We start from the raw sequence: 24,566 nt of genomic DNA, 5'->3' as shown, positions 1-24,566 counted from the left end.
GGAATGTGCCCAGAAGGGTTTCACCAGCTGCAGCTTCAGGGGCGGTGGGGGTTGCTACTGTCTACTGGGAGAATCTGAAGGCCACTGGGGACCCTACCTGCTTGTAAGGTTGGGCTGAAGGAGAAGTTGGGAGTTCTGCTACGGTGCCAGCCTCCCTGCTCTCCATCTCTTGGCTGGCCATCTGCCATCCTTCTTACGCAATCGTTTTTAAAAATTAGTTTATATATTGGGAATTGTTGCAAAGTTGCAAAGCAGTGATGTGCCTTGTCCTTCGTGTCTTCCAGCTCCTTGGTTCCCTGACTTGACTCCTAGAGGCAGTGTGTCTGTTCCGCTTGGTTGGTGGCCAGCACAAACAGCCACCTCGCTTTGCTAACTAGTTGCATTGGTATATGTGAACTTAGCCCCTCGTTGTGATTCATCCATGGGTTGGAGAGTTTTTGCCATGTTAGTCCCAGTCCTTTTTCTTTAACAGTAGAAGGATCAATCCCAGGCTTTGAGGGGAGTAACGACTATAATAAAACTTTGTGGAATACTTGTGCATGGAAACAAAAATAGGCTTCTATCCCAAGGGTTATACAGTCAAAATGTTAGCAGCTAGGAAGATGAGAAAAGAAAAAAGAATTGGAGGAAGGGGGCTGGATATTCAACACACTTCATGAGAAATCTGAATTCCATCTACTTAGCCACAGATCTGATGAAATTGTTTGAATTGTTTCTTGCTGATGTATACAAAATGGAAGGGGTTCTTTCACAGTTCACATCTCATTTTTGTACATGAGCAAACAGGTTATTCTCCTCCCCCTTCCCCTGTACTCCTTCACTTTGTCTGCAGGCGAGCTCTTGCTTACTTCAGGTTTCCATCTGGGTATAGATTCTAAACAAGTCACTACAAGTCATCTCTACCTAAGGGCATGGTAGAGCCTGGGAAAAAACACTTTTTAAGTCTGAGTAGAAGAAAGCCTAAGCAGCCTTCTGTCTCCCTCCCTCCCCCACCTCCAAAAATATTCTTTGATGTAGTCCAAATTCCAGTGGCTTCTCTGATTCTTGGCAGGAGAAGGCAGAGCAGAAGATGACAACAGAAGTTTTTTGGAAATTATTGCCCTTGGATATAAAATTAGGGCTTCAGTGTCATTTTAGAAAAATATAAAATATTAACCTTCCTTAGCTCCCCCCTTCCTTCCTTAGGGTGGGCTGGAGATGTTGGGCTGAAATGGCCCCAGAGGCTTCTTAACTTTTTTCAAAGGGAACTGTGGCTTCAAAGAAGAATGGTTTAGGGGAATGGCTGGGTGAGGGGTGGAGGTACATGGATGAATTGGAAAAGATAGGCAAGAGGCATCTTCGCAACATTCGGGATCAGGCAAGTGATTCCCAAATGTTTTAAGTATGGCAAGTGTGCTGGGAACACAGGTGCGCTGCCAGCCCTCTGTTTATGAACTGGCCTTCGGAAGCAGTAGCTCATTGAGCACCAACTCTCTGGCCTCAGGACTTCGTTCACTTGTTACCAAACGAAGGAGAGAGAGGTGAGGATGCGGGATCTAAGAACTGAGGAAGTTATCTGGGGGGGTGTTGTGTGAGGCGAGAGTATAATAGAAAGAAACAGTAGATAGAATTCTCTGTAGCTTGGCAGCAAAAGTGTATAATCCTGGTCTAGAAGCTTTGCCTTCTCCAGTTGCCAATGGCCGACAGCCTGGTCAGTCATTTTTTTCTCTCTCTTTGATGGAAACTCCATGAAAGACATCCCCAAGGTCATACCTAGCTAAGCTCACTGAAAATAAAAGTCCTATCTCCCAGGGGAAGTAGAAGGAACAGACCATTTCTGTGGAGCAGACCCTGCAGGAAAGAGGTGGTGGTGTGAGTTGGATGGATGTTTTCTCCTCAAAACTGAGGATAACTTTGAAGTCAAGAAGATTGAAATTCATGTTGATGCTGCAGCACTATTATTATCTGGAAATAAGTCTTTTTCAGCTCAATGGGGGTTCTAGATCTTATCCTGACTAGGACACAAATAGCTAAGTCATGGGATTTGTATTGTGTTGTCATAAGGTACATTTTTCACTTTCCTCTCCACTGCCCACAGATGCCTACATTCCCAGGAAGGTCACCTGCAAGCAAAAACTTACTAGTTTGACTTCTAGAATGTTTCTTTATAGAAACCTTCCCCATCCTACTTCCTCTTCTCAGACTGTGTTGATTGCAGGACATGACCACTGAAAAGAAGAATCTTCATTGCAGTCAATGACCAATCCATAAAATACCTTACATAAATAAAATGTATAATATTGATTAACCAATTAGGTACATAGATCAGTCAGGCAAACTGCTGGACATCCTACATATAACACGACAAAATTTGGGCACGCTTAAGGTAATGGAATAATTTGAAAGTTTTAAGTAGAACTGGTTAGAGTGATCAGGATATTTAATTAGGTGTGGGGTTAGCAGCTCATGGCAAGTCACAACATAAAATGGACAGTAAGTTTGATGGTTCAGTGACTTCTTCACCACATGGGCAAAGTCTGAATTTAAATGGGATGCCTTCGTATTTCCCCACTGGTAGAAGTGCATTGCTCTGTACAGAAGTTAAGGACCTTAGTTTGGTAACTTAATCTGGTTAAGATAACTGGCTGGTCTAGTAGGAGTACGAGGGCTGCCTCTTTGGGGAGGGACATCAGGTCTGATTGAATGTCAGTGTCCTTGAGGCATTGCTTGATTGCCACTGCTAGGCAGTCTTGCCCTAACCTGTGCACCTGAGCTAAGGAAAAACCCAGAACTTCATGTTTTTTATACATTGCCTTGGCCCAAGAGGGAACAAATTTGCCAGAAAGGACCTGGGGTGTTAGACCTGCCAGGGGGAAAAGCAGTGTAGTCCAACATGTGAAAATGTACAGTATATCCAGGCACTGGATTCAATCTTGCTAATCTTCATGGCGTAGGATCGCATTTGAGACACAACATGAAACTTGAGCTTGGTCTATACCCTTTCCAAAGGGGCCAAAGAATTGTGTGAACCTATCTGAGCTCCAAACCATAATTGTGCCCAGACTTGGGCTGAATGCATTCAAAGTGCAGCAAGAATATACGATGTCCTGTGGTATGAAAAACTGTTCAGAGATCTGTGGCAGATCTTTTTGAATTGCATATTCCACATGTGGCCTACATTTGGTTGTGGCTTGAAATACAATGCTGAGATAATTGAATGACTTGACCTGCTCAGTTGGATAATTATTTAATTCCCAGGTGTGTTTTTAGGGTGTTTCGTGAACACCAGCACTTTGGCTTTACTGTAGTTGTTTTCCGCATTACAGTCTTCAGCCAGGACTCACAATGCTCTATTTACGCCACTATGGGTACTACCTTCAGCAAAGGATTGTTACCTTGTCGTGGTGCTGGAGCTTGAGCACCTCAGTGATGCCATGAGCTAAACTGTGAAGGCCCACCCAAGACGGGAAGGTCATGACAGAGAGGTCAGACTAAATGCGATCCCTGGGGAAGGTAATGGCAACCCACCCCAGTATACTTGCTGTGAAAACCCAATGGATCAGTACAACCAGAGATATGTCGGTATACCATCGGAAGATGAGACCCCCAGGTCAGAAGATGGTCAAAATGCTACTGGGGAGGAACAGAGGATGAGTTCAGCTAGCCCCAGACGTGATGACGCAGCTAGCTCAAAGCCGAAAGGACGACTAGTGGCCGACGGTGCTGGTGGTGAACGGCGAATCCGAGGTTCTAAGGATCAACACACCATTGGAACCTGGAATGTAAGATCTGTGAGCCAGGGCAAATTGGATGTGGTTATTGGTGAGATGTCAAGATTAAAGGTAGACATTTTGGGCGTCAGTGAACTGAAATGGACTGGAATGGGCCACTAGTCCCAAAGAAAAAGAAAACCAAGAAGGCAAAATGGCTGTCTGCTGAGACACTAGAAGTAGCCCAAGAAAGAAGGAAAGCAAAAGGCAACAGTGATAGGGGGAGATATGCCCAATTAAATGCAAAATTCCAGGTTAGCCAGAAGAGATAAGGAATTATTTTTAAACAAGCAATGCATGGAAGTGGAAGAAGACATTAGAATAGGAAGGACAAGAGACCTCTTCCAGAAAATTAGAAACATTGGAGGTAAATTCCAGGCAAAAATGGGTATGATCAAAAACAAAGATGGCAAGGACCTAACAGAAGAAGAAGAGATCAAGAAGAGGTGGCAAGAATATACAGCAGACCTGTATAGGAAGGATAACAATATCGGGGATAGCTTTGACAGTGTGGTCAGTGAGCTAGAGCCAGACATCCTGAAGAGTGAGGTTGAATGGGCCTTGAGAAGCATTGCTAATAACAAGGCAGCAGGAGATGACAGCATCCCAGAGCAATGACAAATCTCGATAAAATAGTTAAGAGCAGAGACATCACACTGACAACAAAGGCATAGTTAAAGCAATGGTGTTCCCCATAGTAACATATGGCTGCGAGAGCTGCACCATAAGGAAGGCTGAGAGAAGGAAGATCGATGCTTTTGAACTGTGGTGTTGGAGGAAAATCCTGAGAGTGCCTTGGACTGCAAGAAGATCAAACCAGTCCATCCTCCAGGAAATAAAGCCAGACTGCTCACTTGAGGGAATGATATTAAAGGCAAAACTGAAATACTTTGGCCACACAATGAGAAGACAGGACACCCTGGAGAAGATGCTGATGCTAGGGAGAGTGTAGGGCAAAAGGAAGAGGGGCCAACCAAGGGCAAGATGGATGGATGATATTCTAGAGGTGACGGACTCGTCCCTGGGGGAGCTGGGGGTGTTGACGACTGACAGGAAGCTCTGGCGTGGGCTGGTCCGTGAAGTCACGAAGAGTCAGAAGCGACTAAACGAATAAACAACAAATGGGTACTACACTGTCTGCATCTAAGATAAGTGCTGTCTGCTTGTTTGCCAGTTTGGGGGAATGTGTAACGATTGCCTATCCTAACAGAGTCAGACTCACAAGCAGGTACTTAATGATAAGCTGAGAATGAATAAAAGCGCGCCAAATACAAACTAAAAACCCTCGGCTCAAAACGTAATCCCTCCCCTCGCCCGGCCATAGCAAACTCCCCCCCCCCCCCAGGTGCTGGTATCCGTTTGAACTGCCATCCTGGGAAAGTAACCAGATAACAACTCCCCGAGATGGAATCCTCCTCCCTTCCCAGATCAAACATGTATCAGGTAAATGACATGCGAAACATTACGATGTACCAGGAACATTGGAATGGTGAACATGACATACCGCCCCCCCAAAAATAGTAAGGAGCAGGTTTCATAGGATAAGCAATGTGGAAGCGTCTAACTAAAACAGGAGAGTGAACATCGCGGGCAGCCACCCACTCAGGGTGGGGGAAATGTTTCCATCGGATTAGGTACTGCAAAGTGCCACGAAGCCGGCGGGAATTGAGGACCTCCTTCACCTCAAAATGTTGTTGCCCGTCAATCATGATTGGCGCAGGAGGTGTAGGTTGGAGATGCCAGCGATCGGAGTGGTTGACAGGCTTGAGCAAGCTGCAATGAAAAACAGGATGTAAACGTCTAAGATTGTGTGGTAAATCCAATTTAAACGTGACAGGGTTCACAACTCCCACAATGGGAAAAGGACCAACAAATTTAGGAACTAATTTCTTCGAGGGTTGAGGAGACTTAATGAACTTGGTGGAAAGGTAGACCTTATCCCCAACTTTAAAGGCAGGTTGTGTCATGAGTAAGGATGGCGAGCAGGGGGCTCCCATCCAGACTGTCAAGCACATGCGTAGTACTGATGAATTGTTCAGCCATTCAAAGAGACACAGATCGGGACCGCCTTAACCCTTGGGGGTTATATGTCTGGGTCTTCCCACGCTTCTTCAGTTTGTTAGGATTCCTGTTAAGTACTAGCAATAAATATTAGAGACCAGTTCCTTGTCTCAGTGTGTTTCCTGGTTGTTAGGACAGGTTGAGGTGCTTGTCTCTTATCAGCATGCAGTTTATAGGCGGATTGGGCATCAGCCAGCGCTTGTTGAATTACCGGCCAGGAATCGGCCAGGTGTTCAGCCCAATCCGAAGCAGAACAAGGCGGTGTAGTGGGCTGAGGCAGATCAGGAATGGGCACAAAATCCCGGCCAAAAACAGCACAGAAAGGGGTGTGCCTTGTGCTCTGATGAATAGCATTGTTGTAAGCCACTTCAGCAAAAGGCAGGAGATCAACCCAATTGTCCTGCTGATAGTTAACAAATGTGTGCAGAAATTGCTCAAGGGTCGAATTAAGAGCCTTTGTAGATCCGCCAGTCTCAGGATGCGACACAGTGGACGCCTGTTTAGTGCCCACCAGCTTTAAAAATGCCCGCCAAAACTGGGAAGTAAACTGTGTCCCGCGATCTGTGACCAAGCGGGAGGGGCTCCCGTGGATCCTGTAGATGTGGACTAGGAAGAGGCGGGCTAATTGTTGAGCAGACGGAATGGAGGCACATGGAATGAAATGGGCTTGTTTAGAGAAGTAGTCTTTCACCACCCAAATCACAGTCTTTCTCTGACTAGGAGGCAAATCGACAATAAAGTCCATGGAGATCTCCTCCCAGGGACGGGAGGGACTGGCCACTGGCTGTAGCAAGCTTTGCGGTTTGCCCCCCTTCCGTTTTGACATGGCACAGACAGGACAAGAAGCAACATAGTCTTTGACATCACGTCTCAATGTAGGCCACCAGAATTGCCGGCGCACCAGGTATAAGGTTTTCACAAAGCCAAAATGACCAGCCACCTTATCATCATGAGATCTACTCAAAATCTCCCTTCGCAAACTGTCAGGGACATAGAGGCGGTTCTGCTTCCATGTGAAGCCTCGGTCAAATGTAACATTGTCTCTATTCGCTTGCAACCAAGTGTCAGATTTCAGTTCGGAAAGAAACTTTTGTTGCAATTGCAAAGGAACCGCCGGTGTTCCCCCAGCCGGTGAAATTGAAGCTGAGGGCAGCTGCGCACGAGTCTGACTGCGTGTGACAGCTTGCATACCCAACTGGGGTTCTGTCCACAGTGTCCCCACCATGTCAGGTACCTGGAGCGAATCCTGGGGCAGGTGGGAAAGCGCATCAGCCAGGAAGTTTTTCTTTCCCGGAATGAGCTTCAGTTTAAAATCAAAGCGGCTGAAAAATTGAGCCCAACGGATTTGCTTAGGGCTGAGCTTACGGGGCGTGCTAAGCGCTTCCAAATTTTTATGGTCAGTCCAAACCTCAAAAGGACATTTGGCCCCCTCTAAGAGGTGGCGCCATGTGTCCAAAGCAGCCTTGACTGCAAAAGCCTCTTTCTTCCAAACATGCCATCGCCTTTCCGTCTCAGAAAATTTGCGGGACAAATAGGCACAGGGCTTCAGGCAGCCTGCAACATCCACCTGCAACAAGAGTGCTCCAATGGAGAAATCGGACGCATCCACTTGAACCACAAAGGGCTTAGTGGGATCAGGGTGTTGCAGAATAGGTTCAGCAGTGAACAGGCTCTTAAGTTTGTCAAACGCCAACTGGCACTCAGGTGTCCAATTGAGCAACACTCCCGGGTTCTTCACCTTCTGTGTGTCCCCCAGCCCCTTTGTTCGTAATAAATCAGTGAGAGGCAATGCAATTTCTGCGAACCCCTGGATGAACTGGAGATAATAGTTGGAAAAGCCAAGAAAACTCTGGAGCTGCCTGCGAGTACGCGGGCGCTCCCATTCCAAAATAGCTTGAATTTTTGCAGGGTCCATCTCAATACCCTTGTCGGAAATTCTGTACCCCAAATAGTCAAGCTGAGTCTTATGAAATTCACACTTAGATAGTTTAGCATAAAGCTCAGCCTTTCTCAGTTTGCTAAGCACCTGTTTCACCAAACACTCATGTTCTTCCATCGTTTCAGTATAAATCAAAACATCATCCAAATAGACCAGTACTCCTTTGAACAAATGTTCATGTAACACTTCATTGATCAATTGCATAAACACCCCAGGTGCCCCCGCCAAACCAAACGGCAAAACCTTGTACTGGAACGACGTCAGGGTGCATCAAGTAACGTGAACACCCTGAATTGATCAACGCCCACACTTCAACAGTTCTTGTGCGGGAGCCTAACTTCACTTTCACTGTCAGTGTAGGATAGTTGCCACTCACCGAAACGTGGTCGCGCCCTTCCTCTACCACCTGCCCAGCGGCGCCCTTTAAAGCAGGTGGCTGGCGTTTCCCGCCGGCTGGAGCAGCTCGGGCTCCCCCTCGTCCCCGAAATAAGGGACTTCCTCTGCCTTGATCTCAGCCAGAGCCGCCTTCATCTTCCTGGGTAGAGAGGGTGACTTCCCCAACGACTTTCCTGGACGTTCCTCGGTCTTTCGGGCACGCTGCCGCTCGGTGACCTTCCTTCCCACATCGGAGGCATTGTCCCTTCGCGTAGCGGCGCTCTCTCTCCTCTTCCCACGCACGTTGCCCAGGCTTCCCAGTGGGTGCAGCGGTGCAGGAACCTTTGCTGAGCCTAGCATATTTCATCACCCTCCGGTGAGCAAAAGTTTCCTGGGCATGCTCAGCCTTCCCTGCCAGCTGTATCCACTCATATAGGGAGTCCGGGTCGTCTTGCCCAAGCGACCACCTTAGGACCTCTGTATTTAGACCGTCCTTAAACAGTTCTATTAAGGTGGATTGGGACCAATCCTCAACTTTCCCAGCCAAAGCCTTAAATTCCAGAGCATAGTCTGCCACCGATCGTGGCCCTTGGCGCAGCTCCTTCAATGCCCGTTTTGCTCTTTCTTTAGCTAACGGGTCTTCAAAGTGTAATTTTAACGCCCACAGGAATTCCTCAAACTCCTCCAACTCAGGGGCCTCCGACTGACACAACTGCACGTACCAATCGGCCGCCCACCCCTTGAGCTTAGTGGCAATGGCATTAATCTTAGCCCTTTCTGAACGGAAGCACTGTTCCCATTCGTCCATATAACTTCTTGCATTGGTAAGGAAAAACGACAACTTGGTTGGGTCTCCATCAAATTTGACAGTAAAGTCCTCTATCCCCACTCCGGGCGGTCCCTTCGTCACAGCTGGACGATCCGCCTTCCTCATAGCCCCCAAAGATCTCCGCTCTCGAGGAGGGGACCTTGAAATTCTCACCCTCGGCGCTCTCACTTCCTCTCGGTGCTGGGTTCTACTCCTTTCCTCTGGGGAAGGTGGGGGCGAGGAAGGAGTCGAGTACCTATGACTGGACTCCTCTCTCCTCCTCTCTCGGGGACCCCAGTCCATGGACATTTTTCGGAACATAAATTCTAAGGACTCCAATTTAGCCTCCAACAGTTTTATACGTTCAGGGGTTTGGGATCCCTCCTTTCTCTCTTGTCTCACCACAGTTGGGGACAACGGGTACCGCTGCTTCCACGACGTTCTTGACGTCCCAGGTAGGGCTCCCTGTGTCTCATCCCAGGTGATCAACTCGCCTGGCAACTCGCCGGTTAGTTCAGGGGCTCTCTTGCCTCCAACCTCCTCATCCCCGATGCTGAAGCTTGACCCCTCCCGAACTTCTGAAGTCTCTCTAGGGGGAACTTTTTCCGTTCTTACCACCGTAGAATCGGGTTCCCCCTCGCTCAACTCCTCGCTTTCTATAGCTTGTGGATTTGGTTTGCTCATCGCTAGCATGTCCCCTCACAAATAAATCCGGAAAGGGGCTAACGGAAAATTTTTTTTTAGTTTCTCAGCTTTATGTAATGGTTGCCTATCCTAACAGAGTCAGACTCACAAGCAGGTACTTAATGATATCTGATTTATTGTGAGAATAGTATGCAAATACAGAGAAAGCTGAGAATGAGTAAAAGCGCGCCAAATACAAACTAAAAACCCTCGCTTCAAACGTAATCCCTCCCCTCGCCCGGCCGTAGCAAACTTCCCCCACCCCCAGGTGCTGGTAACCGTTTCTACTGATGTCCTGGGAAAGTAACCTTGAACACATGAGATAACCCAAACACATTCCAAACCAACAGCCAACAGATAACGACTCCCCAAGATGGAATCCTCCTCCCTTCCCAGATCAAACACGTATCAGGTAAATGACATGCGAAACGTTACGATGTACCAGGAACATTGGAACGGTGAACATGACAGAATGATGTGAAAGGTAATTCATCCGAAGGCCTATAGAATTGATATAATAATTAAATAATGATGGTACCAGAATGCATCCCTGCTGAACTCCTCTGTTAACAGGGATTTCCTTGGAATAATAACCCTGAGAGTAGCTGCATCTGACCTTTATAGTTGAGTTGTCATAAAAAGTGTTAGATAAGTGGAAAGAACCTTCTGTCTATGGAGGAGTTTTGGAGTTTATGCCAAAGATTGGAGTGGGAGATTAAGTCAAAGGCTGCTGTGAAATCTATAAATGTCGTATATAGCTTCACACGTGGTTTTGAAGAGTATTTCTCTACCAAGTGTTGCAGAATAGCAGCATGATCAAAAATACAGCAGCCATTTCTAAATCCAGCTTGTTCCTTGGCTAATGTATTCTCTAGGTCTAACCTGTCCTGAAATTTTATGGGTAGGTATCTGGCGTATATTTTGCTGATAATGCTCAGTAGACTGATAGGATAGTACTTAGTTGGAAGATTCTGATTACCTTTCTTGTAAATAGGAACTGTTAGGGCAAGGCCCCAATCTTTGGGAATCATCACTGTATGATAAATGTATGTAAATGGAGAGGCTAATACCAGAGTCCACCAGTCCAAATTACTTCAGAGAACTTCCGCTGTAATAAAATCTGTGTCTGGCATCTTGCCGGGGCTGAGCTCTTTGATTACATCTGCAACCTCAGTGCATGTAACGAGTGGAGGGGAGCACTGAGTGAGGGTATGAACTGTCAGTTGCATTGGATTCTATGTCAAACATAAGCGTGCCATCTGTCATTTAACAATGGTAATTGGGCCCGGAATTTCCATCACTGAGCAGTATAGTTGTAAAGTGAGATGGCATTTCCCTGGCAATTCCCCTTGCCGTCATTAAGTGAATTTTACCCGTTGTTAGCCCGAGCACCCACCCCAATCCAAGCCATTCCAGGCTTGGTGCCTCCCAGCACTGAACACTGCCTTCAACTCCCCCCCCCCACCTATCTCCCCCCCATCTCTGCCCCTTTGGAAGCCCTGCACCCTGCCTTGCGAGGCTGCCAGCGGACCCATAACCGCATGGCTCTGGGGCTGCAAGGAGCCCTGAGCTGCAGCACAGCAATAAACTGCCACCGCCTCACCCCAGCCGCACGAAGCCACCCAGCCCGCATTCCTCCACCCAGCTGCCTCCTCTCCCAGTTCCCCGCACGGACCTTTCGCTTTCTCTGCCCAGCCGCCACGGGCGAAGCAGAGGCGCCTGGCTGCCCTGGCCGACTCCTTTTCGCACCCAGCTTCTCCAGCGCACGTTTCCTCCACGCTGATCCCCTTGGAACGCCTTCTTCGGAACCTTCTGCCATCTTCTCAGCGCCTTTGGAAAGAGAGCGCTGCTCTCCAAAGACTCCAAAGAGGAGAGAGAAAGCTTCCAGAGGGTCCATCATCATGAGTCTGATTGTTGGCTTCAGCTCAGGTCAGGATCAAGCTACTCGTTGGTCCACGGGATGATACAGGAAGGGCATGAGCGTTGAAATCCAGCATCTTTGGAGGAGGACAGCCCAGGAGAGGCTGCTTTATTTTATTTCCAAATGAAACAGCATTTTTAGAAATAGAACACATTCTGCATAAAACTCAGTAGCCACATGTCACTGCCTGTCCACGCTGTGAGCAATTCCAGATTAACTCAGCCAAGTCAGCTGGTGCAAGTTATGAACAGGGATGGTGAAATAAAAAGGTTCCCATTCCTACTTCCCTCATTCACGAAGACAGAATGACATTAACCAAAAGAAGTGGAGCTTCCAGGTGTGGATTCCCAAGGCAGATCCATTTAAGGAAGTTCAGGTGGGAAAGTGTCCTTGCTCTTTTGTCCCTGAAGAGCCTCTCCAGGAGACTTGGCTTCTGATCTCTCCATCTTTGTTGCTGATTTGTTCTTAATTCTTGGCTTTTTGCATGATGTAAACTAACTAATGTGCCATCCAGAGAATTTCAAAAGTGCCGAAAATTGGGGAGCAAAAAATGAGCAAGCTTTGCAAAGGGTATCTGGAGTAGGAAGAGAAGGCAAGAAGGGCAGGAAGGTTCCAAGGCGTTACGTTTTATGTTGCTGTTTCTGAGACACTCTAAAGCAGGATGTGCAAGCTTTGAGAAGCTGGCGAACCACATTTCAGGGCTGAGGCCCAGAACATTGCAAAACCAAATTGATTTGATTTACATCTAACTAAACTTAAACTTCCTTAATTACATAAATGTATATGACTGCGCATGTGTGGCACTTTTCCCCTTCTGTTAAATTGAAAATTACTTTTGTACCCACAGCTGTAGTTTGAGCACATGTTCCTGAATTCATCTGTTCCCATCCATTATATTGTTATTAATCCCCTTTTATAATATCTCTAGAATATTAAAGGTCTGACGGTACAATATCTTTAACAGGGAGAAGATTGCGAGGGAAAGCCTTCTACAATGTTAATGGAAAAGTCTACTGTGAAGAAGATTTCCTAGTAAGTAAGATTTTAGGCATTTCTGAGTCTTGTGAGAAATTAATGCACATATGTGCAAGGCTCACAGGCAAGCTACATATTAAATGAAGCTCAATTACATTTGTGTGAATTGCAAAAGCAAAGACAAATTTTGAATAATTTGATTAATACAGTTAGGATGTTGGGTACTGATAGTAGCAGAGGATTTTTTTTTCTCAAATTACCTTGATTATGATCTTCTCTGACAAGCAGCTATAGAGCTTAAGTACCAGGTATGTGCTGGTAAAATCCAGCCTTATACATGCCACTGTGTTGAACTTTTCCACAGATACACTTATTTTAAAGTTACAAAACCATTTTTGACAGACTGGAGACAGAAAGGAATCTTAGATATCATCCACAAGATTTCAGACCAGTTTTACATTATGACCCTATTTTTTATTTGTATAAATATAAATATTGTATGTATGTATTGCATTCAGTCGTGTCCTGGACAAGTCCCTGCAGTTTTCTTGGCAGGTTTTTCAGGAGTGGTTTGCCCTTGCCTGCTCCTTCCTAGGGCTGAGAGAGTGTGTCTGGCCCAGGGTCACCCAGCTGGCTTTGTGCCCAAGGCAAGACTAGGTCTCCCAGTCTCCCGGTTTCTAGCCTGATGCCTTAACCACTGCACCAGTGGCTCTCATCATAATTACATTTATATAATTATATTATATTTTGAGAAATAGTTGTGGGATGAACTGTTCCCTCCTCAGTCTTTTCTCACTTATTACTAAAGGCGGGTGCATTATTGGGTTGATGGCAGCTTCCCAAGCACAGCAGGGTGGAAGGGGTAAGAAAAGTCAAGGTAGCCATGTCCGTATGATCAGAAGCTCACCTCTTTGTACATGTATCACAGGATTTTGACTGCATAGTCATGGCTACCATCTTGAGTTTTACTATCATCCCTGCATGCCGATCCTTCCCTGTTGTGTGTACAGATAATCTGCAATATAGAAAGGCCCCTCTGTAGTTTAAAAAAAGCAAAGAGTGGATGAGGCAACAGAAAGACCCCTTTTGTTCTCATGACTAAAAGGAAAAACAGTTATAAGCCAGCTGTTGCAGAGTTGTAAATTGCTTCTCGTTTTTTAAAAAAGAAATGCGGTGGGGGCTTTTACAACAGTTTTGACTATCTTGGAGCAAGAGGTAAATATTGAAAATGAACTAGTAGAGCCCAAGCCACTAATCCAAGACAACTGCAAAACTTTTTCTCTTTCTTCCCCTGTTGAATATGCAAAAAATAAATCCTGAAATCCCACTGTCAGAGGTTGGGTGTGCCAACAGCCCTAAAATATGCCATGGATGGAGTCATGTGGTTGTGGGACTTGCATTGCCCAGTTGTTAGGCCATCTTCCTAGACACGGGCAACTTAGGCCAGAGAACTTCCATGGAAGACAAGCTGCTTTAGGGCAGGCAGAGGGCCATTTCACGCAGGCAGCCATTTGGTTGCAGTGCCTACTTAAAGTAATCGTGCGTTGGAAGGAGTAATTGGGACCATCAAAACTAATTCTCTGCTCCATGCAGGAATCCAAATTTTAAACATATCTGCTTGAACGCATGCCATGTAACATTCAATCATAATCTGCCTCCATAATTTTGTTTTTTTGTGTGACATCTTTTTAGGTATTTGAAGAATGCAATCATATCCCTCCTTAGTTTCCTCTTCTCAGGACTTTCCAGTTCCTTCAACATCTCCTCATAGGACTTAATTTCAAGTCCCGTGATGGTCCTAGTTGATTTTCTCTGAAACTTTTCTAGATTGTTTGAAACAAAGTTGGTGACCTAAACTGATCATAATACTCAAAGAATGGTCAGATAAATGCAAAATAAAATGCAGGTAGTCCTCACTTAGCAATTACAATTGGGACCAGCAACTCTATTGCTAAGCAATGTGGTCGCTAAGTGACCACAACAGACTTACAATACCACTTCACATTCATCATTAAGCAAATCACCACAGGTTGTTAAGTGAGACATTGCGTGACCACAACTTGCAATTTTATTGCCAGCTTCTTCATTGACTCTGCTTGTTGGAAGCCAGCTGTGAAGTGCACAAATGGCAATCATGTGACTGCAGGACACTGCGACAGCCGTAAGTGTGAGGACTGGTCATAAAGTTACTTTTTCACTGTAACTTCAAATGGTTACTAAACAGGCAGTCATTAAGCAAGGTCTACTTGCAGAACATTTACTTCCCTTTGATACAGCCTAAATAGGATTTGCCTTGTTTGTGGTCAAATCAAACTAAATGGCCCCAATTAACAATTTCTAAAATTTCAGTTACAGAGTTTCAGAGGCCATTTCTGCAATATATTTCACAAATCAGTAAAGTTTTGGCTATGAGAATTTAGACTGATGGGTCAAATTGTCCCACCCTTGGTCTCAACCTATTTGTATTCCACATGGAATACTTGAGATGCAAAGATAGCTTGTTTTGCTTCTTCATTTTAAATCTTGGCAAATAGCATAAATCCACATATTAATCTCATTCTGCTTCTAGCTGGGAAGGTTCTGAAACATCAGCTGTCCATATGTTCTCACTGGCTGAGTTGACACAATCTCCTCAACTCCTATCCTAGGTTAGCAAAAGATCCCTGTGTTCCCATACGGATAAACTATATTATGGTTTCAGGGATGGCCTGGTTCACGCAATCTCTTAAGACAATTGCTGTCAATTTAGTACAGCGTAGCCAACATTCTGTGTGAATCCAGCCACAGAGCTTTTAAGTGACAAAAGCAAGAAAATATACTTCAGAATGAATGTGAGAAGTCATATGTTTCCCAGATATGTCGTGCTAACAAAATACTTTGCCAAGATCTAGATCCGAATCCCAATATAAATTTAAAACTAATTAAAATGGCAGCAGAGCTTCCAGAAGGTGTTAGAAAATTGGGGAAAATTAGGTGGTTCTTTGGTGGCCAAAGAGCTGGGAAGTGCCAGGCTGATTTCCCTGGACCGAGTGCCTTGCGCAGAGAGGAGCGGCCTCAGTGGTGCGCTCTCTCCAGTCAGCAGGCCTCCCATCGGGGGAAGTCCTGAGCGGACGGGCTTCAGAGACCGTCTGGGGAACGGGGCAGAGTGAGTGGCGACGGCCCAGTCCTCCAGCCCAGTGAGAGAGCAGTTTCCATGGGAGAACACTGTGTCTTGGGAGGCAGTTCAGCTTACAGTTCTTCTCAGTAGTCTGTGGTGGCAAACATCGACCGCGCATCACAGCTCAGAGCAAGGAAGGCAAGGAGGGAGCAGTTGCCTGAGGAGGGCATTGCCAGTGGAGTTACAACAGATACATCTTGAACTGTTTTTGAAGCATGCACAGCCCAAATTATTATAACTCCTCCTGTTCAAGCCAGCATTTTCATTCCCTGGTTGTGCCTGTTCCCACCACTTTCTTTCCTACGAGTGCTTCAGATTCCCTCCTGCCTGCAGAGAAGCCAGTGCAAGGGGCTGGGTCTTACACAGGCTGCATAATCTAAAGGCAGTTAGATTATTTTTTGTCCCTGCTGCATGCAGCTTGTGCTCGTACATTGTACTAAACCATGGTTTAACCAGGGCCTGCTGAATGAAGCACAAGTGGCTAAGCTGTGAGGTACAACTTACAAACCAAATGACTTGGCTCATCCCGTTTAACTCCTGGGATTGGTAACTGGCACAGGAGTGGGAGGTCTGCAGCCCTTTCCCTGTTTCTCAGTTTACCTGCCTTGTCACTGGTCAGGCTAGCTGGAGCTGTCAGCAAAGGCTGGAGAGGCATGGCTGCTCTTCCTGGAGTCCGGGTGTCCAAGGAAAGAGAGGTTGTGGTGGCAATGGTGAAAGTCCTTTTGTGTTGCCCTGCACGGTTGTGTGCCTAATCTGAGTTCTGATCTTGCAGAGGATTCTGGAGTACAGCTGAAAAATCAGTGCCAGGCCATTGGCGCTGCTGCACAAACTGTCACCATCGGGACTGTATGGCTTAGCTAGCTGGCATTCAGCTTGGGGATGATCCTTTCAGTGGGACTCTAAAACTCCAGCTGCCTTCTGCTCACAGAAATATTCCCAGCCAGACACTCTTACTTGCTTTCCTTGATAAATTGCAGCATACTTAAAGCCAAAGAAAATAGGGACTGCTATTTTTAATCAGGAACAGTTTGGATCTGCTCTGCCTACTGGTTAGAAAAAAGAAAATCCATTGTTGATCCTGGCCAAAGATTTAGAAGAAATTTTCCATAGACTTAGTCCCGTTTGGTCAGCCCTTGGAAGGTGACATGAGTTGTTCAGGATTGGAGCAGATTTTCTGGTTTTCATGCTGGATGGTTGTCCATATGGATTATGCAGTCATTTTTAAAATGAAAGCTATGACATTTGAAAAAAAAAGTCCACAGATTTGCAAATCCTGGTGCCAACGATTGCACTCTATGTTTATTAAATTATTTATATATTCTCATTAGTGTAAATCATGTTTGCTTAAATTACAGTGCTGTCAATCAATCCAGAGAAATAAAACTATTATATGTAGTCACAATTTCTTTAAGAACTTTGGTGTTCTTTTCACTCAGCTTTGCACTGATTTGTGTTATTTCTGACTTACACCAAGTAGGTTGTCTTCAATTAAAACCATATGCCATTTTGCAATTAAAAGCTCCTAAAATGAATTTCAATATGCCATCTATCAAAAGGAGTCTGGTAGCACCTTTTCTACCTAACGTGTTTTATTAAAAGCTATGCAGCTCATGAAAGCTGATGCCTTTTAATAAAACATGTTAGGAAAGGTGCTTCTGGATTCCTCCCGATGTTTTGCCACTGTAGCCTAGCATGACTCTACAAGTGCTCATCCAGTGTTTTTGTCAAATGAATGAGCAAAGCTGAACAACTACATCACTGATGGGGCTGAAGTAGGTGGTAGAGAGTTTGGACTTGTCTGGACTATCGATATCCTATATAGTACTGTATATGGCTTACAAAGGAAAAGACCCTCAAATTATATGCTGGTAATCAATAGAAAATGCTGGAGAATAAAAAGGTCAATACAGTACTTTTCTGGCACATCCATGTTTGGATTACAGAGGACAGTTCTAGTCACTGCTCCCTTATAATATTGTGGGCAGAAGAAGGCTGAGAAAGGGACAATCAAAGCAAACAGGAATGCTGAAGCAAAGGGGTGAATGGTATCTAAGGCTTTGGTAACATAAATGAAAGACAAATGAGGGAATGAACCCCTGTTGGCCATGAAGAAAGTGAACAGTGAGGACATGTTCTCCTTCCCTTACAGTGCTAGAAACCGGCATCACCAAATGGAGCTGAAGAAGATTCAAAGCATAGTTTGGGGTTTGTGCGGCATACCTAAGCCAGGTCCATTAAACATTTAAGGGCTTTGGCTGCAGTATAGAGTGCAGTTGACTGGTTTTAATCTTGATTAGTATTTTTGTAGTTTATCATGTAAGGCGAGCCTAGCCCATCTGCTTAGCTTACAGTTCAGGATATTTTGCAGAGCCAGAAACCAGGCCATTCAGGAATCAAACTGAGTCTGATGCACAAACATAGCTTAACGGATTACCATGGCATCAGACCAGCCTGCCTGTCTCCATGCCCTCCTGACTGAAGAGCCACACAGTGTCTTTGGGGCATTTTTTCTATTTGGCCTTTTCTAACCTCAGTTCCCAGCTGCTACTCTTCCTTTTCCTCAAGCCTCGTTCTCCAACCATTTTCTTTTGGAATTCACGCCATCTCCTCTTGGCTCCTGGATCCTCTTCCTTACATCTCAAGAAGTATAACCTATTTTTGTGTGAGATTTTAGCACCCCATATCTCACGCAAAGTGCTGCTGCAGTGGACCATCAACTTCATGACATCATTGCCCTCCTCAGTGTGAGTCTTCATTACCACAAGCACAGTGCATTATCAAAAGGGAACAGTTTGGCTACAACCCAGAACGGTGACCGTTACTTCTCCTGTGATCTGGGTGTTAGAGTATGCAGAAAATTCTGGGATAAAGTACAACCAAAAATGGCATTTGAGCTCTTCTTGAGATGAGGACTTCTTAAAGTTCATTGCAGTGGTCAGTTCTTGAGGAATGACTAAAAAGACCTATTCAGGTGTTCACAGAACACCTCTGTTCCCATAAGTCACCCTTGCTTTCACAGTCCTATCAACTCCATCTTGACCATTATACAATGGCTGCAGAGGTTGTGTGGGACAGGCTAATGTGGGTGCTCATCTAAATGCGATTAAACCAAGTGATAAAGGATGGGTTCTTTTTGCTCCAAATTTTTGATTTGTTGCTGTTGATTTGTTTCAGTGTTGTGATGATGATTGGAGAAGGCAGATTTTAGAAAAGACAGAGGGACATTAGAAGAGATAGCTAATCAGCTAGATAATGGGAGACAGAATAATTTAGGGAAGAGGATTACCTTTGTTTCATTGACTAAAGCAAGGCCTTTGGCTAGATTATGCAGAATGTGGAATATATGAAGGCTAATGGGTGTGCCAGAATACCTAGCTATTCTTCAGAGGGACCTTTGCAGTGAACAAGACACTACTGTAAGCTCTGACCTTGGAAAAATAGAGTGGTGTAGACACAAGGACGCCTCTTCTGTGCATTTCTGTTCAACCAGTGCAGCGAATACTTTACAAGAACTGCAGAACTGGAAAATCTGAAGAGCTGGAATCCAAAGAGGAACTTGAAACCCCAACAGTCTTGATTGTCAAATGATATCACTTGAAAGTAGTATCATTAGCTGAAAGTAAAGGAGATTTATGAGAGCTCATTTGTGTTCAACCAATGAGAACATGAAGCAATAGGTTTCTACATATTGACCTACATTTGATGATAAGGTGGAAGATTGAATTGAATTTTATATAGCTGTCCATCCAATAACTATTAGATTTTTTTTATCACATTTATTTTGCGCTCTCTCTCACGCGCACATGCACACGCACACACACACATATATATATAAAAAACCACAGTTTATTTTTTTGTGGATGATGGTGATGCTGCTGCTGTTTCTGGTATTTTGCTATTAAAAATAATGTTAAAAACATAGTAGCCGGTTAGGAAAGTAGAAAGTAAAAAATCCAGATTAATGTTTAATATCAAGGTAACTTTTATGCTTAGAGAAATTGAAGTTGACTATGAAGAAGCAGAAGTGTTTTCTTGGCTCAAGAATAAAACTAAACCATGTGCTGCAGACGTAAAGCAACAAAAATGTAAACAAGATTGTGAAGGATAAGAACAGCTCAGTGACAGCTAAGAAGAATTGAAGCGGTGGCCTTTCCATTATGAGAGCCAGTGTGGTGTGGTGAAGGCACCAGGCTAGAAACCGGGGGACTGAGTTCCAGTCCCGCCTTGGGCACAAAGCCGGCTGGGGGACCTTGGGCCAGTCCCTCTCCCTCACCTCTAGGAAGGAGGCAATGGCCAACCACTTCCGAAAAACCTTGCCAAGAGAACTGCAGGGACTTGTCCAGGCGGTCCCCAGGCATCAAAAACTGAGGCACAAAAAAGAAAAGAAACTTTCCCTAACAGATGCCATTATTTATTTTATTTATTATTGTTTCTGTCCTGCTCTACTCCCAACAACTCAGCATAGCGTAAACATAAAAAATAGAATTAAAAGCAACAATACAGTAATTAACAATATACATTAGAATGGTACTGATACCAAAATCTCACACCTCCCAAATGGCTTTGAAAGCCAAGTTTTTACTTCTTTAGGGAAACTCTTTAGAGAGGAGTTCTTATATAGGAGGGCAAGCTATCCTTTGATGGCTGTAAAAGTTGGAGATTAAGAGAGAGTGGAAGAAAAGATAGATGGCTTCAAACTAATGGATTTGGAGATGGTTTCTAAGGGTACCATACACTGCAGTCAGTCAGTCTTGGATCAAGACTTGGTTTGCTTCCTGATAACCCTTTATGCAGTGACCAGGAAGCAAACATTCATATATTTGGGCATGTGATAGGAGCAGATGATGGACTACAAAAAACAACTGTGTTTGGCAAGGTTGAGGGAAGTGGGGAAAAGGAAAGAATACTACCAAGGCAAGTTACTCTGTGGACACTGAGGTGCTCTAGAGGCTCTGGTGTGGTCTTCGTAGCACTGCCCTTGAGAGAGCAGATGCATGACCAGTGGAGGGGGGAGAATCTTCCTGGACTCACAGCTGCTCCTTTATGGGCAAGCGAAGGCCATGACTGGAGGTGGGGGGTCCTTGCCCAGTTGGGAGGAGGAGAACCTCACAGCAATAACTTGTACCCTTCTCAGTATGTCACTGGCCTGTCCCCACGTGCTCTGCCTGGGCTTCTGTTGAAGACCACTCAGAAGCTCCAGCTAGTCCAGAATGCTGTCCTCTGATTATGGATTGTCCCTTGTCCTATCACATATCGCATATCACACCAGTGCTTCAGAGTGCTGGTTGTCACCTATAACACTCTGTACAGCTTGGTTCTGAGGTATTTGCAGGACTTCCTTTTCTGGCTGAAATTAACTGATGCCACTCAGGGGAAACTGTTGGGAATGCCATAAGGGGTGTGATGCTGATGCTCAGTTTGTGATACCCTTTGTTTAGAAAACCCTAATGCTTTTAAATGGCTTTTGGTGAGTTTTGGTGAGATGCCTGCCAGTTTGGTTGATGTTATTTATTACAGATTTACCGAGGTTTTTTTTTTTTACTATGGATATCCATGGTTAAAAAAAAATGAAGAGCCTGTTGATTGTGGCAGAAATAAATGTGATAGAAAGATAGATTGAAGAGATTACAAGCATTTACCTGTACAATAACTGAGGATTGGCTCTAACTTTGAGTTCCTAACGAATTAGTGTGGTGGCATTGCTAATAATAGTGGTGATGATCACATACCCTCCTTGCATATGGGAAGGGCAATCAAAGGGTCCCTGACTACGTTAGAAGCCAGTGAAGCATCCAGCTCCCTGGGAACATTGGGAACTCTTGATTACAGCGTTTTCTCTGAAGACTTCAGACAGTATGAAAGAAATCGATTAGGTCGATAACGCTGGTGGGTGGCATGGCTGACAAGCACAGTGGGCCAGTTGTTATGCGGAGTGCTTGTGACCATCCTTCCACGTAACCCAAAATGAGCCCCTGTTCTGTCTCAAGACTCACTAAATGGTTGTGTAGAAAAATAATGTTTGCCGGTCCGGCGTGCAAATCCATACTGTGTAACTGATGTTCCTTTTGAAACCTGGGAATTGGCCTTGGTTGTTTGCAACAAGGCAGCGTGCCAGAGACATTGCACAAGTTTTCTGCAGGCGGGAGAAATTTCTACAATGCAGTCCCTGTTTCAAGCATATAGCTCTGGAATTCGGCCAAACAAGTCAGCCAACCCGCAGAGGACCTGGGACAGGCATCAAGGCTGTGCTGTTGACCCAGGGACCGTTAGGTCATGGTGATACTGTAGCTGGATCCCTGCTTGGATGAACAAGCCCTGTTCACCGCCAAAGCGCAAGTCAGCTGGCTAGCTAGGCCAGAGCTGTCCCCTTGAGCAGAGATGGAGCAGATGTGTCTTTTCCCAACCTGGGGGTGCCTTATGGGAAGTGCCAATTTCAAAATATTAAGGCCCCCCCCACTCTCCAGGCCTTCCAGAGGCTGTTAAAAAGACCGGCCTTTCTGGAAGGCCCTTGGAGACTGACTCTGGGGTCACAGACACTCATATTGGCTGTGTTCCTTTTAATGATTTAATGCAAGGTATTGTTCACTATTGTTCTTTGAATATCTTTAAACTGCTAGACCAGGCCTGCACACTCGCCGAGGAGAAAGGACCACACTGGTAAATTAAAAATAATCATGGGCCACAAAGGAATACCTGGCATGCCAATCAGCTATGTGGGGGCTAGTGGAGCAGCAGCAGCAGCACTGGAGCCGGTGGCGATGGTGAAACACATCAGAGGCCGCACATTTTTAAGGGTGGCAGCGGTGGTGAATTCACTGACTTTTTAAAAACCACCAGCAGGCTGCATGCTGTGCAGGCCTGGCCTAGACCATGCTGAGATTGAGGCAGCGAGAAGTGAACCTCGAAGAAGATGAAGGGTACTCAGGCGGTAGAAATGGCGGGGGGGAGTCTGTCCCATTTTTGTGTGAGTGCCCCTAAGATGCTGTCTGCCTGGCCAGAAAAAATTGGGCACCCCTTAAAAAGATACTTTCTTGTCATGTACCAAATCCCCAATCTGCCAGGTGGGGGAAGGAGCAAGGGGGTGCACGGGGGTGTGTGGGGTGCACGGCAAGGGTGTGAGGGGGTGCAGGGGAGGCGTGGCAAGGGTTGGGGAGGGTACAAGGGGTGTGCAAGAGGCACAGGTCAGGGATGGTGCGGCAGGGAAGGTTGCAAATGACTACGTGCTGCAACAGGTCATAAGTGCAAACTGATTGCCAAGTGTCCAGATCATGATCACATGACCACAGAAGTATTGGGAAGGCCAGAACTTCAAGGACTGGTCGTAACAACCATTCATTCAGTGCCACCATAACTTGAACGGTTGCTGAACAAGTGGTCACAGGTTGAGAACTACTTGTACACTGTACTCTTGAGCATAAACTTAATTCTGTACATTGATTTAGGTGTATACCAACATATGTCTGTGTGCATTAACATGCAGAAAAAATATGGAATTACAAAGCCAGTGCATTCTTTTTTTTATAGTAAAATTTATTAAGTTTCAAGAAATGAATAAAAACTACAAAAAACAAAAAAACTACAAAAAAAACTACAAAGAAAGAAAAAAACTACAAAAAAAACTACAAAGAAAGAAAAAAACTAAAGTGCAGAAACACAAGAGAATTTTTTTTTAATTTACAGAAAGATGTGGCTTCTGACTTTTAATAGCAAGGATATACAAAATATCCCTAATCAATCTCTTATTCTATATTAAACCAAAATACCACATTATTTCTATAAGTCATTCCACTTCAACACATAATCAAAATCACTAAGTAGTTACTCCTTCCCCTATATTAAAATAAAGGAAAAAAATTAATATAGACCTTCGAAACATCTTTCTCCCCTTCAAAAGATAAAACATATTTAATTCCCTTCCTACCACTATTCTATACATTTCTGTCTACTAGGTAAAGGTAAAGGTTTCCCTTGACGTAAAGTCCAGTCGAATCCGACTCTAGGGGGCGGTGCTCATCTCCGTTTCTAAGCCTTGGAGCCGGCGTTGTCATAGACACTTCCGGGTCATGTGGCCAGCATGACGACTCGGAACGCCGTTACCTTCCCGCCGAAGCGGTACCTATTGATCTACTCACATTTGCATGTTTTCGAACTGCTAGGTGAGCAGGAGCTGGGATTAACAACGGGAGCTCACCCCGCCGCGCGGTTTCGAACCGCCGACCTTCCGATCGACAGCTCAGCGGTTTAACCCGCAGCGCCACCGCGTCCCTTCTGTCTACTAATCTGTAGTTTTTATTCATTTCTACTAATTTGATTATTAAATTAAAAAGCACATAAATTGTCTGCTATTATACTTAATAGTACAACAATTTTAATAATCCCAATCTTAATAAACCCAAAAAACAAAAACAATTCAAAATAGTAATTCCATATCTTTAAAAGGGAATAACATCTATCACCTCCTTAAAGCAAACCAAATAAACATTCTTTAATCCTAATACAACAGTTTTAGTAATTTTAATCTTAATAACCCCCCAAAAAACAAAGCCAATTCAAAACAGTAAATCCAAATATTTAAGGCAAATAGCATTAGTCAGATCCTTAAAGCAAACCAGATGAACATTCTTCAACTCTTATCCCACTTCAAAATAAACCAGAGCATTTACGTATCCCCACAGTGAGTGCAGAACTTACCTCTTAAGAGAATCAATTGCCCCCCTCAAAGATTCCAGGTCTTTTCATGGTATTCCACCAGGAGATCAATTTTACTTATGGCTTGCAGATCACTTTCTCCCTTAGATTTCTCCAACTCCATTATCCAATCTTCATCCAGCTTCTTGATAAAAATCCCAGTCTCAGTCTTAAAAGAAACCTATCACTCTTAAATTGCTGTTTCATCC

At 44.9% G+C, this 24,566-nt stretch overlaps 1 protein-coding gene across 3 annotated transcripts in view; it reads left to right on the top strand.

Annotated features, from left to right (window-relative positions):
- The window catches only part of WTIP (WT1 interacting protein), a 98,495-nt gene that overhangs the window by 43,282 nt on the left and 30,647 nt on the right, over positions 1-24,566 (top strand). For all 3 annotated transcript variants that reach the window (XM_063312761.1, XM_063312759.1, XM_063312760.1), the window contains exon 3: positions 12,502-12,569. In XM_063312761.1, coding sequence (XP_063168831.1) covers positions 12,502-12,569 — 68 coding nt within the window. The remainder of the gene's footprint in view (positions 1-12,501; positions 12,570-24,566) is intronic.

Source organism: Candoia aspera, chromosome 11, assembly GCF_035149785.1.
Source record: "Candoia aspera isolate rCanAsp1 chromosome 11, rCanAsp1.hap2, whole genome shotgun sequence".
NCBI lineage: Eukaryota > Metazoa > Chordata > Lepidosauria > Squamata > Boidae > Candoia > Candoia aspera.
This window is presented reverse-complemented; position numbering and strand designations above follow the sequence as displayed.